The sequence below is a fragment of the Lissotriton vulgaris genome, chromosome 2_1 (assembly GCF_964263255.1).
Source record: "Lissotriton vulgaris chromosome 2_1, aLisVul1.2, whole genome shotgun sequence".
Lineage (NCBI taxonomy): Eukaryota > Metazoa > Chordata > Amphibia > Caudata > Salamandridae > Lissotriton > Lissotriton vulgaris.
In genome coordinates this window covers 628,568,457-628,581,866 of record NC_141687.1, presented here as the reverse complement: position 1 = coordinate 628,581,866, position 13,410 = coordinate 628,568,457, and the positions used below count along the sequence as shown (strand labels likewise).

Below are 13,410 nucleotides of genomic sequence, written 5' to 3'. Positions count from 1 at the left end.
AGAGGGCTGGCCTCCATGTGACACTGGAATGTGGGTGGGAAAGGGTTGGGTGTCAATTGAGCCAAATGGATTAAAACACCTGAAAACGATGTATAAAAGGAGAGTAGTGGGCTATAAAACAGCTCTGTGACTTTGGGAATCTTAATTTTAGACTCTGTATAACAGCACTAGAGGAAAGTGGTGGGTGGGAGAGTGGAATGGGGAAGGAATCGCGATCCCCGCATTAGAATTTGCTCCCTCGAAATGGGAGGGCCTTGCATAGGAGAAGGTTCAGAATAACTCTGTGGGTCCCTGGTCTGATTTTGAAATATCCCGTGGAGGCGCAAAGGTGGAACAACAGGTTCCAGGGCTCTGGTCTCTGTACTAGTGATCTACCCTACATATGATGCATTTTGGGTTACTTGTTTGGCACTGGTGGAGAACTAGACCTCCTTTGATTTGCAATTTATTATTCCAGTGACAGTCATTCTGGTAGGTTGGAAGTTGGGGGAGGTAACAACGTGGTGGTCTTGTTAATGATTGGACCCTTTGGTGACGTATTTTTATACATGGGCCTCAGGAGTTCTGTCTGGAGGTCTAATCTATATGACTTGCCCTTGGGGGAGGTAGGTTTGTCCTTGATGATGGTGTGGGGCGGTGAGGGGGGGGAACGGAAATGCGGTAGAAAGGTAGTGGTCGTTCACGCACTTTATTTAAAGTTTGGGTTCTGCATGATAACCTACCCGGTGTGTGGGGGTGGAGAAGGCGTAGGGTGCCTATGCTTGAGTGATAACCTCCGTATGTACAAGATAGGATCCCCATCGACCCCCCCCCCCCCCCCCCTGGCATGGCCCAACGAGATTGATGCAATCTAATCCAGTAAAGCATTTTCGGTACACAGTTTAAATGTTATTTTATTTCACACAAAATGTACAAGTAACATGTGAGATTTCATTCTAGGATTTCAAGTCTGCACTGTGGGATGGAAAGAGCGAAGAGAGTAATATTGCTGTTCTTTTAGTTGCGTGCTCTTTTCTGTCTTCATACCAGCGATTCCACTATATATACCTCAGACATGGGGCTGCTGGAGCTTGAAATCGAAAAGTACAGCTGTGCGCAGCTTGAGAGGACTTCATTGGTACCATGCCAAAAAAAGCATGGGGAGTGTGCTGAGAGTTCACAGCCTATGAATGCTTGCACCAATGCTCTGTCATATATTACACTGGAGGCCTGCTGAGTGAATGCACAGCTTCATGGTGTCTGCTGCCAGGCCGGCAATGAGTACTCACCCCAAGGTTTCACACAGGAGTCCGGTTTAGGTCTGCTTCCAACTGCGTACCTTCTAGGCAGAGCTCCTGGCGCCTAGAGTGCAGCAGGTTGGACTAATCTTGCACATTCTGTGCCCAGCGGGCTATCAAAGATCTTCGTCCCAGGTAAAGAATAACTCATCCCTAACATTGTTAATATCTCCTCTCTACACCGTTAACCATCATGATAGTACTATGCTTCTCCAAAGCGTGAGTTCTCGTAGCTGCCTACCCACTCCATAATCTGTAAGTAGTGCCCCACCCCTCCCTCTGTAGCAACACCCTTTCATAAACTGTGAGCATGGGTCTGCCCATTCCGCAAACTGAGTGAAGCCCCACTGTTTCATATAAGCTGAGCATAGCTGTATCCTGCCATGAACTGTGAGTGTTCGCCAAATCCTTGCGTGAGCTACATTGCATGGCTCCACTCTTTGTCTAGACCGATAATAATGGCCCCACCCTGCCATATAATATGCACAAAGCTGAACTTCCCTTACACTAATATAGGAGTACCATCTGTCCATAAACTGAGAGCATGGTTTCATGCATTTCCAGACTGTACCAATGATGGTCCTGCTCCCCCCTGAATTGGGATGAGGATAGCTCTTCCTCTTTCTGGACTCTGATAAGGAATTTGCAATTTCTGTATGGGGGACATTGGCCTTGTTGAGCCCTTCTATGGATGGGTGTGGCACATGCACAAACGAGGTGGTTCTTTGCTCTGTGTCCACTGTGGTCAGCAGCATGGGCTGCCCAGACTCCCACTCTCCTCTTTGATAGGCATGGCCAGGTTGTCCTTAGTGATAAAAAGGCAAGGCATCTATCTGTTTCTCTCCAGTGATAAGTAGGATGGTGCTCATCCTGCGATCAGCAGATGTCACCATTCCACCGGTGATCAGCAAGATAGCCTTCCGTGATAAACAACATGGCCCCTCAGTGGTGAGCAGGCTCAGTGCCTCCACTCTATGCAAAAGTGCTATGCCTCCATTATAGTAAGCACATGCCCCTCCCTTCATTTAGTGAAAAGCAAGATGCCCCTACCTCCCCTCTGTGTGTAGGATGAGCATGCTTCTTGGCACACCATAGGCAGAAATGATCCCTAGTATTTTCCAGTGACAGTGTCTGCCAAAATCCCATACCAGCCCTTTTGTGCCATGTGAAAAATGCATCCACAATTGCTTTTGAGTACGAAAATAACAACATCATTCTTATTACCCCAAGAGCATCACAGCCATGCCACGAACAACCCACACTGCTCCAGTCACGTCGAAGGTAGATATGGTATCGCTGGGACCAGCCCCACCTGTTTCCGGGAATGGAAAGAAAGCAATGACTTAATCTGAAGGGCAGAAAAAGCCTGTTTGTGCTGAAGTTGGAACAATATATTTTCTTCTAAATGTTTGTTTTCAGTACAAAATGAGGATAGTGGTGTGATTCTTCATATGGTCTTGCTGAAGTCCACCCCGGGGATGCGTGGCTCACTGCAGCAGGGCGCGGATTTGCTTGGAGGTGCTGTCATCGTTGAGGTGTCTGGTGGTGTACCTGGAAGTAGAACAGGCATGGTCAGGTATGGGACTTTTACAGTGGGACTTTGGGGGCACCAGGGTAAGGTGACCTCATGGTGTCAGGGGCTCTCTCACTTCTAACCTAAGAGACCTTGCCGGGAAAGGCACTGTGACAGTAAATATAGGACAGGTGGTGTCCTGGACCTCACACTTACTCAGTTACAGACTCCTACTAATAACACGTGTCTAGAGCACACAGGATCTATGAAAAGGGGAGCATTTTGAATCTGTCCTTTCATAGGAATGCAGTGAGGGGACAGGACTTTTACAGAACATGAAAATTGCAAGAGTAACTACCCCGCATTTCTTCAATTCCAATAACCTTTATACAGCACCTTTTGAGAACAAGAGGCATACCGCGTGTAACAGTATGGACAAATGGTCTTCTGAAACCCATTCCAATATAGGCGGGGTTAACAATGTTTAATGATTTGCAAAAACCCATTTACAAGATGTGATGGTATGCCAACCAGGAAGGAAGTGCTGAATCATGCCTTCCACTGGGGCAGCTGAGGTTTGACTTCAAACTGAGCATCATTGTTGGTCTGGTTAACCTAAGAAGAGACAAATGGTTTCAGGGGGCAGGCTGACCTCTTACTCAGGACAGATAGTGTATGGTGAAGTCTGATGTCATACCAAGGTCAAGTACTGTGAGGGGAAGCCTGAGTTCACACTGAGACTAGATCATGTCCGGGGGAGGTCTGACCTCTTACTGAGGAGGAACTGCGTCAGGAGAAGGCAGATCTCATACCGGGGCCAGTACCACTGGAGGGGGCGGGCGGTCTGCGTCACACGGAGGGCCGAGAGCGTATGGAATCATACGGAGAACAGTTAAAGTGGGGCATAAGCCTGACCTTAGATTGAGGACAGAGAGTGTGAACAGACAGTCAGACCTGATCCTGAGGAGTTGTGGTGTCTGGTGACAGTCTGACCTCACACGGAGGACAGATGGCAGCCGGGTAAGTTTGACTTCTTACTGAGGACAGAAAGCGTCAGGGTAAGTCTAAACTCATCTGTAACAAATCTGGGCAGTTGGGATTCACATCTCCATTCATAGTAAAACACAAAGTAATTATTTGATTTCAAAATATTCCTATAATAGTTGTACTGCAGGCTTTACACTCAAAGATAAATTGCCATTATTCACTCAGCCTACCGCTTATCATTCACTGTAGGCAGAACCCACAATGAGACAGAACCTTTAATTAGGATTGTCCAGTGTTGATACAGAGGCGCCTGTGAGACAATCACCATTCCTGATAATGTTTATTTCTGATGGATACTGATTATTTTGTTTGAACTGCAGATTCATGGCCTCCGAATATACTCTAGGTGCCAGGCTGTTCTTGGCAATTTTTTATTGCAGTGCGCTATTAGGTGACATTGTGCAGTTCAATGTTAGATCGGTACCGCCCCGGATGTGTCAGAGGAAATTTGCATTTAAGCGCCACCCTTGTGCTCTGATGTCAATTTCTTTTTTTTTTTTTTGCACCTCTGACCAGGTCTGAAGCTCTGCTCCCAAATTGTCCAGTCTTCCAACAACTTCTAAACTTTTCACAGTGTGCCTGGGACGGATGTTACCACTGAAAACAACAGAATCCAAGTAGTGCTGCAACTACAGGAAAATGATGCCGGTTACGGATCCACACGAGTTGTGAATTTGGTGCCTGGGCCTAGGACACAGATCAAATGCATGTGATACATGCACCCTCATGCAGCTGAAGGTTTTAAGATTTTGGTAGTTGAAACTGTATGTCACCGAACGGAACAAGAAGTCACGGCGTTTGTGTAGACCAAGCTTCAAGATACACCTTGACCCTGATTCTTGTGTTCTACTCTAAGTCCACTGGTAAGTCCAAACACAAGTATAAAAAGTGAAGTAGAACTCAATCCCATCCTGTCACTCCGATGACGAGGAGAAGGCGTGAGGGTGTCAAGATGTGAGTTGCACTCGATTGAGGTCCCCTGTCACTGAGCTAATTCCTTAAATGTTTCCTGGTGCACCCCAAGTGTCCCTGGGCATAGTCGCGCCCGCAACAGATCAAGGCCTCTTAAGAGGCCATGTTGTAAATATTAAGTGTGCAGCGGTTCCCTCCTGCGGGCCTTCGAAAGCCATTGGAACTGTAGAGGCCTACACTTGGGTTACTTTCGGTAGGTCCTTCCCTGGTGCTGTCTGTCCACTTGGCAGCCATTACTGGGCCAGTACTGACTGTTAATCAGGCCCCACGATTCACGTAGGTACCTGCCACTGGTGACAGAAAATGATCCTTTAGCAAAGCCCATGTCTCACACTGAAAAGATGTTTGCCTGGGCTTGACCACTGTCATGCTACTAAATTAAAAAACCGCAGCCACTTGTCATGCAGCCTGACTCTAGTCCTGTGCATCTACTGTGCAACAGCTATCAGCAGAGGCTCCATTATCTTTTAGGTTCAGATTCTGACTCTGTGCGAGGACAGGCTGCTCCCCAGGATGTTGATGATGAACTAAGATGAGGGGGATATCTTGCTCCTCCCTCATTACACTGATAATGCCTTATACCTGGATTTGCAATATACCTGAGCCTTGACCCTTCCCTAGAGACATAGCTTGACTTGCCCCGTTGGCCACCACCACAAGCGAGGGCCTCAATAGCAATGGTGGAGGCTCGGCGGACAGCCAAGGTGCTAGAGTTAGAGCTGCCCTCCATTGAAACCAACATACATGTTTTAAGAGAAATTCAGCAGCCCGGGCCAGCAACTTCTGAGTGAGCCCTTACTTTAGTTCAATGATGCCCTGATAGATACGCTGATGTCTTCTTGGTTGAAGCCATGAACTGGTCCACCTTTGAACAGGCAGGTGGCCAGATGTCAAAGACTGGCACCTGCTGATCTCGATTTTCTCACCAAGCACCCTTCTCCAGAGAGAATTAGCTTACAGGCCTCAGCCAGTAAAGTAAATATGAATTAATTTCCCACCACTTTTTTGGATAGAAAATCTAAAAGGATTGACGCCTCTGGCAAACATGTTTTCTTCAGCCAGTCTGGCACTGCAGCCTATAAAACTGGACTGTCTGTTGGACTGATACACCCATATCCTTTGGGGCATTCATTGCTAGTAAGATCTTGCTGGCAGTCTCAGATGATCTTCGAACATCTTTGATCAAAGCGATCCATGCTGGGCAGGATGCAGCTAAGTATGTTCTCTGAGCAGTTCAGATACCACAGATTGCCTTGCAGGTGGTTGGTATCAGTGTAGTCCTTCAGCACCATTCCTGGATGAGGTCCACTGGGTTCTCCAGCAATTAACAGGCTTTGCGGGTGGCCATGGTCTTTTGATAGGTCTCGCATCTTCAGTAAATAGGTAGACTCTACTTTGTAACGCTTTGAAGACAGTAGAGACAAAGCACATTCCTTGGGGCTGTTGGCCCATGCCAAACAGGTCCCATACCAGTTTTGGAAATTTAGAGTTTACTCCAGATGTCTGGCGTATAGATCAAGCCATCCTTCTTAACCAGTGATCAAAGAAACAGACAGCCCAGTTCTATTGGGGCCATGGATGCAACAGGGAACATGTGAGTGAGGAGGCTCACCAGTCTTCCAACTCCACCTCCAATGCTACAACAGCCAGTGCACCACTTTAGTTGGCCCTCAACTGCCCAAGTGGAAGGCATGATTCAGCACTTCCTTCCTGGTTGGCATACCATCACATCTTTTAAATGGGTTTTTGCAAATCATTAAAAATTGTTAACCCCTCCTATATTGGAATGGGTTTCAGAAGACCATTTGTCCATACTTTTACACAAGGTGTGCCTCTTGTTCTCAAAAGGTGCTGTACAAAGGTTATTGGAATTGAAGAAATGCAGGGTAGTTAATCTTGCTATTTTCATGTTCTGAAAAAGTCCTGTCCCCTCACTGCATTCCTATGAAAGGACAGATTCAAAATGCTCCCCTTTTCTCAGATCCTGTGTGCTCTAGACCAGGGCAACTGGATGGTGTCTTTGTACTTGCACAACCTGTATCTTTATGTATCTGTCCTGTGGTCTCACAGACATTACATTGGTTCAAGGTAGGCCTGGAGCATTTTCAGTTGCTGTGCTCCACTACAGCCTCACTAGTGCCCCTTTGGTGTTCACTAAAGTGATGGCGATGGTCGCTCCCATCTTTGGAGGTTATGAGTCGTCGTATACCTGGACCTTGATGACTGGCTTCTGAAGACTGATTCCCAAAAGTCAGTTGTGGCCCACCTCTGGATGATGGCAGACCGTTTAGCATTTTTGGGTTTTCGCATAAATGAGCCAAAGTTTCACCTGATTCTTTCTCTGAGTCTTCCATTCAGGAGTTCAAGGCTTTCTCTCCACAGCTATGCACTCAGGACATTCAGGTCATTAATGTCAACCATGCCAGGTGGCACATGTGAGCCCTACAGTGGAACTTGAAGTCCCTGTGGGTTCAGTACCGGAGCCATCTTTCCAACAAAATCCAGATCTCAGAGTTGAAGCTCAAGATCTGCAGTTGTGGCTGACCAACTGCAGTCTGTTCTGCAGCAGGCAACTCCTTCTTACCCACTCAGAGCTGATGGTGGCTAGGAATGCATCACTGCCAGATTGGGGTATGGGGTGGAGAGTTACCTGGGGGTGGTGGCGTAGAGAAAACTCTGGTCTCCAGTAGGGAGCTGGCTCCACATCAACCATCTGTCACTATGTGCCATTTGTCTGGCCCTGAAGACCTTCCTGCCACCCATTAAGGGGAGGCTGGTGCAGGTACTCATGGGGAAAACACAGCAATGTGTTACTGCAACAGTCAGGGCAGAGTCGGGTACTGTGCCAAGAGGCTGAGCACCTCAGTAGGGGACTGGAAAAGCAGAGAATCTACCTAGTCACCAACCACCTGGTGGGGTCCATGAATGCCAGAACGAACAAATTGAGTAGACATCACCTAGCAGGTTACAAGTGTCATCTGCATCCCGAGATGGCGCAGGGCATCTTCGACCTGTGAGAGAAACCTTGGCTAGATATTTCTGTCCCCATCAAGAATGTATAGTGCCAAACATTTTGCATGTTGGAGTTTCTGCAAGAACACTTGTTAGGGGACATATTCTGGGTGGAATGGAGCAAAGGACACCTGAACACCTTCATATTGTTTCCTCTGCTGCTTAAGTTCTGAAGAGGGTCAAGGATGACCCAGCCCAAGTCACCCCGGTGGCCCAGAATTTGACACGGTGAGTGTGATGACCAGCACTTCTGAGCATGAGTATCTGTCCTCCAATCAAACTGTCACTTCGGGTAGACTGCTTTTCTCAGCAACAGGGACAGGCATGAAGATTGAGCTGCAGCAAATGGCTGCTTTTGATTTACCATCTAAAGTAGTGCATATCATGATTGTTGCTGCCCGTCCACAAAATCCATTTATGCCGGGTGCTGGAACAGATTTGTAACCTGGTGCCATGCCCGTATTACAGACCCCTTAAAGGCAAATCTGTTGGATGTCCTTTTATTTGTTTTGTCCTTAGTCCAGCAAGGCCTTGCAGTGGGCACTGTAAAATTTTGCGGCCCATTCTGTCCTACTATTTTTGTTGGACCAACTGTCCTTTTTCAAATCACCTGTTGTAAAGAGATCTATCAAAGGTTTGACACATATTACCTCCCAAGTTGTTTGTGATGTCACAGTGAGACCTTAACTTGACCTTAACATTCTTCAGGTGTATGCCTTTTGAGCCAATGTGTAGTTGCTGGCTGTACCTCCTGACCTTGAAGACTCTGTCTCATTTCAATTACGTCAGCTTGCCACACAAGTGAACTACAGGCACTATTTATCCAACCTCCCTGTGCCATCTTTTCCCCAGACATATTTGTGCTGAGGACTTGGTCGGCCTTCTTACCAAAAGTCGTGACTCCCTTCCAATTGGGCAGACCATCACTATCAGCATTCTTTGGTCCAACTCATCCCTCGAAAGAGGGGAGGATCTATTGATTGGACCTCAAATAGGTTTTAGGCTTTTACGTAGATTGTACTAAGGATCATCAAGTGGATGTTCATCTTTTTGTGGGGTTTCTCTGGAGCAAAGAAAGAGAAGGCTTAACTGAAGAGGGCCATGTCAAGGTGCATCAAGATCTGCTACACACTGGCCAAAAGGCATCCCCCTGGAAGCTCTGATAACCTACTCGAGCATGGCTGTGGCTGCTACTACTGCTTTGGCCTGATGCACTACTGCCTTGGCACCCAGGTCCAGCAGGAAGGATCTTCGCCCACTGGGTTCTGAAAGATGTTGCGGTTGGAGTCCATGCCACAGATCCTCCACCTTGGGGATGTACTGCATTGCTATCTATTCTGGGGTGAGGAATCTGCAGTTAGAAGTATCCATCAGGAGAACAAGTTTCTTACCTTTGGTAATACTCTTTCTGGTGAATACTGTACTAGCGGATTTCTCGCTTCCCTTTCACCTCCCTATTCTGTAGAGTGGTCTCTTTTTCATATCTAAAAAGGTCCCAAGTTATTATCCGGCACACTGTTACCAACAATTGTTCACGTTCCGCAGAGGAGGGTGCAGAAGAGAAAAAGACAAAAAACGGATGACAGAGCGCAGGAGTGGGGTTTATATGTGGCTCTCCTCTATCACTTCTGGGGCGGTATGGAGCCAACACGGAGATGCATGACACAACCTATCTGTGAGCAGGAGCACTGCTACAAAAAAATCTCCAGATCCAGTCTGGTGCCTGCGGAATATTCTAAACAAATCTGCAGTCAGAGTATCCACAAGAAAGAAGAGCCTTACCGAAGGTAAGTAACTTGTTTGTCTCATTGCAATTATCTGTGGGTGAGACACGTAATTCTAAAACATTAAATGGTTATAAATGTGTAGCATGTTTAAGTATTACTTGAAAATGTAAAAGAATATATGCATTTTAGAATATGTTCGCTATGAAAAGCATTTGTATTTTATCTAAAAATAGTCTTTGAATAAATGTTTGTAATAAAGCCATAAATATTCTGGGCGATAATGTGCTGGACAGTGGATTTGTGTCAGGGTGTGCAATAGTTAGTGGGGTTCAGGTGGAGCCAGTGCCCATCGCATGGGATGGAACAGTGGGGGAGTCATGCAGTAGTTGGGGGAGCGGGTGGGGTTCATCACATGGACCCATAGTATAGGAAAGTTGTGGAATGCCAGTAGGGTCAATAGGTGGAGGATTGTAGCGGTCATGTCATGGTTGAGTGGTGAGTCACGTTTTGTGATAGGTTACTGTTAGGGCTTGAGGCAGGGGTTCATAGAGCAGCAGTGACAGTGTATCACATTGTGTGGTCAGGGGGCTAGGTCCTACCTCTGGGATGGACAGTCGGGCGGGGGTCTCATAGTAGGCCATTAACATAGAAGCATACTGAAAGGCAATGATCTTACCTCAGAGCATTAAGAAGCCCGTCTGTGCTGTTTGAAGGTTGATCTTTCAAGACTTTGATACAGCCTTTCATCTAAAAGAGAAATAAACAAACGTTAGGCTTCAAGTTGTTGATTGGTTTTCTTTACAGTGCACTACATGTTCTCATTTTCTATTTTGTCGGATTTGTTTTTCTGTCTGTGGTGCTCATCTCACCGGGTCTGGATAAGTAAAACCCGGGGTAAGCAGAGTAGCTAAGGATGAGTAACTTCAGCCGAGATGGGGGATTGGTGCGCTCATGAGTCTGAAAACACCCACAGTATGTATTCATGTGCTCCGAGCCAGCTGTGGAGGCACCACTTGTGACTCTGGAGAATGGGGAAGTACCTGGACAAAGTACTCTCTTCTATGCCCAAAATGATGCCTTTAGGACATACACCTGGACCACGCTGCTCTCTTGCCAGTGACTTCCACACCACCTTCCCGTCTATTTGTGTTTAGTTAGATTTCATCATCTGTGAATATTTGACTCACTCTAAAGATGTGTGCAAATGAATCTAACATTAATGTGGTTGTAATGGGTGCAAACGTTATTTGTGAGTGAAGCAAGTATAGCGCTTAGCAAAAGGGTCTCTGTGTTGGAGCAGGTATTGGTTAGTAGGGATGCTGTCTTTGAGAGGCATCTCCAATTTATGGCTAAGAGAGGGCTTATTGGGATAAGTAGTTGTTGCATTGCGCAGGCAGGCGGCATCTGAATTCTGAAAGGGAGAAGCCACTACCCTAGGACTACATATGCAGAATATCTGTCAGTGTACTGTAGATAGAAGACTGGAAATCTTATTGTGTGGAAGGGGGAGACGAGAAAGATCAGGATGTGGACACTGCACACCCTGTATCGTCAGAAAGTGCTAGTAAGAAAGGAAACCTCTCACAGGCTCAGGATTGTTATGGGAGAATGAACAATGGACCACTCCTAATCCCCCAGTTCCCTTCTTCTACTAGTTGGTCTTCTCTAGCCTGGAGCTAAGGGTTTGGATTATGAGCCTCTGCTAGGGATTAACAGAGGGCTACCAGAAATGTGGCCCAGTTGCACACAGAAAATAGATATGAATAGCTTTTTAACCCTATAAAAAGCCTGTTTGAACCGTCACCGAATGGACCGTTGCCAACAGCCTTGCTTTTAGTGCTCACCTGATCAAGCATTGGCATAGCCAATAGGTCTCGTCTTTGGGACCTTATAAGTGTTTGGTTATTCAGCACAATATTCTTGGTGCAACAACATCAACTATTGCATGGCTAAACACTTATAAGGTCCCAAAGGCGAGACCTATTGGCTATGCCATTGCTTGTTTTACTTGCAGTTTATAACTTAAAGTTCTGATATAGAACAGTGAGGTCTGGTGCCCCTAGGAGCTCTCCAGGATGTGGTGGGTACCACAATTCAGCAGCCCTTTTGCCTGCATTCTACTCAATATCAAATTAAGCAGTGCTGTGACCAGTGCTGCATTGGATTATAAAAGGATAGAAAGAAACATCTTCTCCCTATGGGCACCATTGTAACAACTGCTACACACTATTACCCACACAGATCTTGTTAACATGATGTGCAAGGGTATCATTTAAAGGTAGCCAGGTGTTGCAAACGCAATTCATGTTTCTCGCCTATCTTGATTACCCCAATTAATGCCTAAAATCAAGTTACCTTCGGAGTTGCTAAACTCTTGTGAGTGTGAAACAGGTCATTTTGTAATACATTGCTTTCCTTACAAAACAAGAACGTTAGTGATGAAGGGCAGTCTGCGACCTAATAAACAATGGGCCTTGCCTCATTTAGGGGTCAAATACACCAGTCAAACCCTAAGCCTACTTGCGTGCCTTTCATCCTGCACGCAGGTGTTCTGCCATGTAGGCTTGCAAGAGCAGTTAAGTGCGTGCTCTTTTCAGACGCTTCTGCCATTGACCTTACTTTCAGCCCTTTTATCCGTCTCCCATTGGCTGCCAAGCAACCTGGGCACAAGACAGAGTCATAGAAATGCTTCCCAAGTAGCTTTCATGCCACAACAGGAAGTAGAGGTAAGCAGCCACCTCCGGCATCTGGAGATATAGAGTATGGAGCTACAAAGAAATGGGTTATAACAGAAAGGGCCTGGCATCACTGGAGGCAACCATACACTGACAGCACATCTATCATGCAGAGGAGCATCCCTTGTATGCTGGGCAGACCCCCCAAAACCTAAAGGCAGCATCCATCACATAGGTGGGCAGCATGCTCCTCCCTGTGCCAGAAGCTAGGGATTCTGCCACCCCCATGCAAGAGAGGAGGTTGCACCAAAAAAGAGAGAATTAGGGGTGTTTAGTTAAAGCTGCCTTAGCTCCTTGCACAGTAGGCAGAACAGTTCCACGGCTGAGGCAGGGGCAGGTCGGCCACAAACCGTTGGCAGGCCGAACCCACCTGCTTTCTCCTTAAAACAGGCTGCTATGGAGTGAGTACATAGGAAAGGAAAGCCTGGGAGTGTGGGGGAAGGTGGCATGCATCAGTAGACGAAATGAGCACTGTAAAGAACCAGCAGCGGTCTGCGCATGTGTTTCATAGGGGGAAGGTGGGGCGAGGAGAGGCCCTTACACTGAGTAAACAGGAGCCGAGTGAGCCTGCTGGAGTAAATAAGGCCAGCAACAGCGTGTTAGGAGGAGGAGTGTGAGACCTCCAGCAGCTGTAGTCCTCACACCATGGAGATACTGAATGTTGGCTCCTCCTATTGTATTTCCAAATAAAAAAAATATTTAATAAACAAAAAAACACCAAGCCCCAGAAAAGGAAGTGGAGGAGAGGCAAAGTAGGTGGTGAACACGGGAGGGGTTGGGAGCAAACGCAGCACTGACAATGTGTACCGCGTGCGCTCGGCGATAAGAGATGATCTTAGATATGCTTAAAGGGAACAAGAGCTGCTGCAGAAGAGCAAGAAACAGCGCGGGACTATTGAAGGCAAAACATGCGGTCTGCACTTTTCAAGCACTCGTGCTTGTGCTGGTGGAGCAGGCAGCATCACACGCGGCATCTGTTTTCAATTAGCGTGCGAACCGCTGCTTGCTCCCGCAAGATGGATGCCAGCACAAACACGAGTGCTTGAAAAGTGAATCCCAATTCTTAAAGGTCATCTCCTAGAGCAGCACATGCACGCTGCCTAGGCGAGACCTAAAAAGGACTGTCC

General features: G+C 46.9%; 1 protein-coding gene across 10 annotated transcripts in view; it reads right to left on the bottom strand.

Annotated features, from left to right (window-relative positions):
* Positions 1 to 866: 866 nt before the first annotated feature.
* LOC147730890 (CYFIP-related Rac1 interactor A-like) overlaps positions 867 to 13,410 on the bottom strand; it is a 166,244-nt gene continuing 153,700 nt past the window's right edge. For all 10 annotated transcript variants that reach the window (XM_086955760.1, XM_086955765.1, XM_086955762.1 and 7 more), the window contains 2 exons: positions 10,225 to 10,295; positions 867 to 2,828 (listed from right to left, as the gene is read on the bottom strand). In XM_086955760.1, the coding sequence (XP_086811886.1) occupies positions 2,765 to 2,828; positions 10,225 to 10,295 (135 nt within the window). In that variant the 3' untranslated portion in view covers positions 867 to 2,764. The remainder of the gene's footprint in view (positions 2,829 to 10,224; positions 10,296 to 13,410) is intronic.